The 1,553-nt window shown below is 44.6% G+C and overlaps 1 protein-coding gene across 1 annotated transcript in view; it reads left to right on the forward strand.

The window, feature by feature from the left end:
* The window catches only part of LOC106519588 (germ cell-specific gene 1-like protein), an 8,286-nt gene extending 6,733 nt beyond the window's left edge, over positions 1-1,553 (forward strand). Inside the window, exon 7 of the mRNA XM_014011322.1 lies at positions 482-1,553. Within this exon, the coding sequence (XP_013866776.1) occupies positions 482-1,019 (538 nt within the window). The 3' untranslated portion in view covers positions 1,020-1,553. The remainder of the gene's footprint in view (positions 1-481) is intronic.

The following is a 1,553-nucleotide window of genomic DNA, read 5'->3' on the forward strand; positions in this document are numbered from 1 at the left end:
ACTTCATAAATCATTAATAAATGAAACTGGACAATTTTGTGTCTTTCTCCTTAATTGTTGCATAATAAACACTTATTAATAATTTTAAAGTGTTTACAGATTAATTAATAACCTATCTATAAACTCTTTAAAAGCCCTCTATACAGGGGGCCTTATTGTAAAGTGGTACCTTTTTTTAAAAAAATTACATTACATTACAAGTGTTTGAAGTGTAAAATGTATACACTGGGAATTTGTGTGAAACGATGTTGAACAAAGACTTGGCACCACTGTGAATATTGTGGCCCCTTGATGGCCCCTGACTCAGAAAAATCCTAGATCCACCACTGTAAAGAATATAATTAACCTTGTGACAGAAACCTGCAATATTAACAAAATATTGAACAGCAAGTCTCTTGGAGTGGTCAGACTTTTATTTCAAAATATTTTGTCAAACTGTCTGAAAACAGTTCAAGTCTGTCTTCTTGTTTCTGTCATCCAGCTTAGCATGGCTTTCCTTCAGCTGCTGCATGGCAGCTGCCGTGGCCACACTCAACTCCTACACCAAGACCATCATCGAGATGAAGCACCGGACCAGGCTGAGGCTGGAGGAGGCCCGAGCTGCCACCATCGCCCCCTCCTACGAGGAGGTGGTTCAAGGTGAGGGAGGAGGGATCTACTCTGTCAGTCAGCTGATGCAGCTCGGCCAGCAGGGGGTKCTCGTAGATCCGACGTGGCCCAAGGGTGTGGGACCAGCGGTCGGACCTTTGGCGTGTGGCGCTGGGGGGAAGATGCTGGGYGGGGGAGGAGTTGGCGGCACTGAGACTGGGATGGGTGGGATRGGAGGAGCTGGAGGGAATGTGATGGGAGTTGCCGGGGGGACAATGGGAGCAAAAGGAGGAGGTGCAGGGAGGATGGTGGACTCTCACGGTGTGGTGGTTGTGGAAGGATGCGGCACCGAAGGATGTGAAGACTGTGAACGGGAGATGGATGAGATAGATTACACTCTGCAGGAGGAGAGAGAAGACTCAGTCTGCTAATGCTGAACACTACGACTCAAAGAGCTTTCAAAACTATTTGCTGCTTTTTATACATGAAAATTGTCTATTTGTTTGCAAATAAATGCATCAGGTTTTTCTTACACTGTGGTTCTATGGCTGCTATGATGAGATCTGAACTAATCAAACCAAGACTTCCAATGATGTGGGTTTACCCACATGAACATTGCAGAACCATCAGAGAGACAGAGGCTCTACAGGACAGAATAGAGCTTTGCAGGCTCCAAACCTCACTCCATGCATACTCACCAACTCCACTCTGTGACTTCCTCTGTTGCTGAGGTGTCAGAGGATCAGCTTYATGATGCAGGGAGAAGCATCTCAAACCCATCTTTAAAAAGTTCTGTGAAAGCATCTTTAGTTTTACTACCAGTGGGGTAAATAGCCAAAACATTCACAACTCATWTGACTCATATTTTGTTCTGTTATGACAGCAGCTTTATGATGTTTTTCACATTTGATGAGCATAACTCCATCACTCAGCTCTTGTTTTCTCAGACTCAACGTGTGCATGAA

The sequence above is a fragment of the Austrofundulus limnaeus genome, unplaced genomic scaffold (assembly GCF_001266775.1).
Source record: "Austrofundulus limnaeus strain Quisiro unplaced genomic scaffold, Austrofundulus_limnaeus-1.0 Scaffold79, whole genome shotgun sequence".
Classification (NCBI taxonomy): domain Eukaryota; kingdom Metazoa; phylum Chordata; class Actinopteri; order Cyprinodontiformes; family Rivulidae; genus Austrofundulus; species Austrofundulus limnaeus.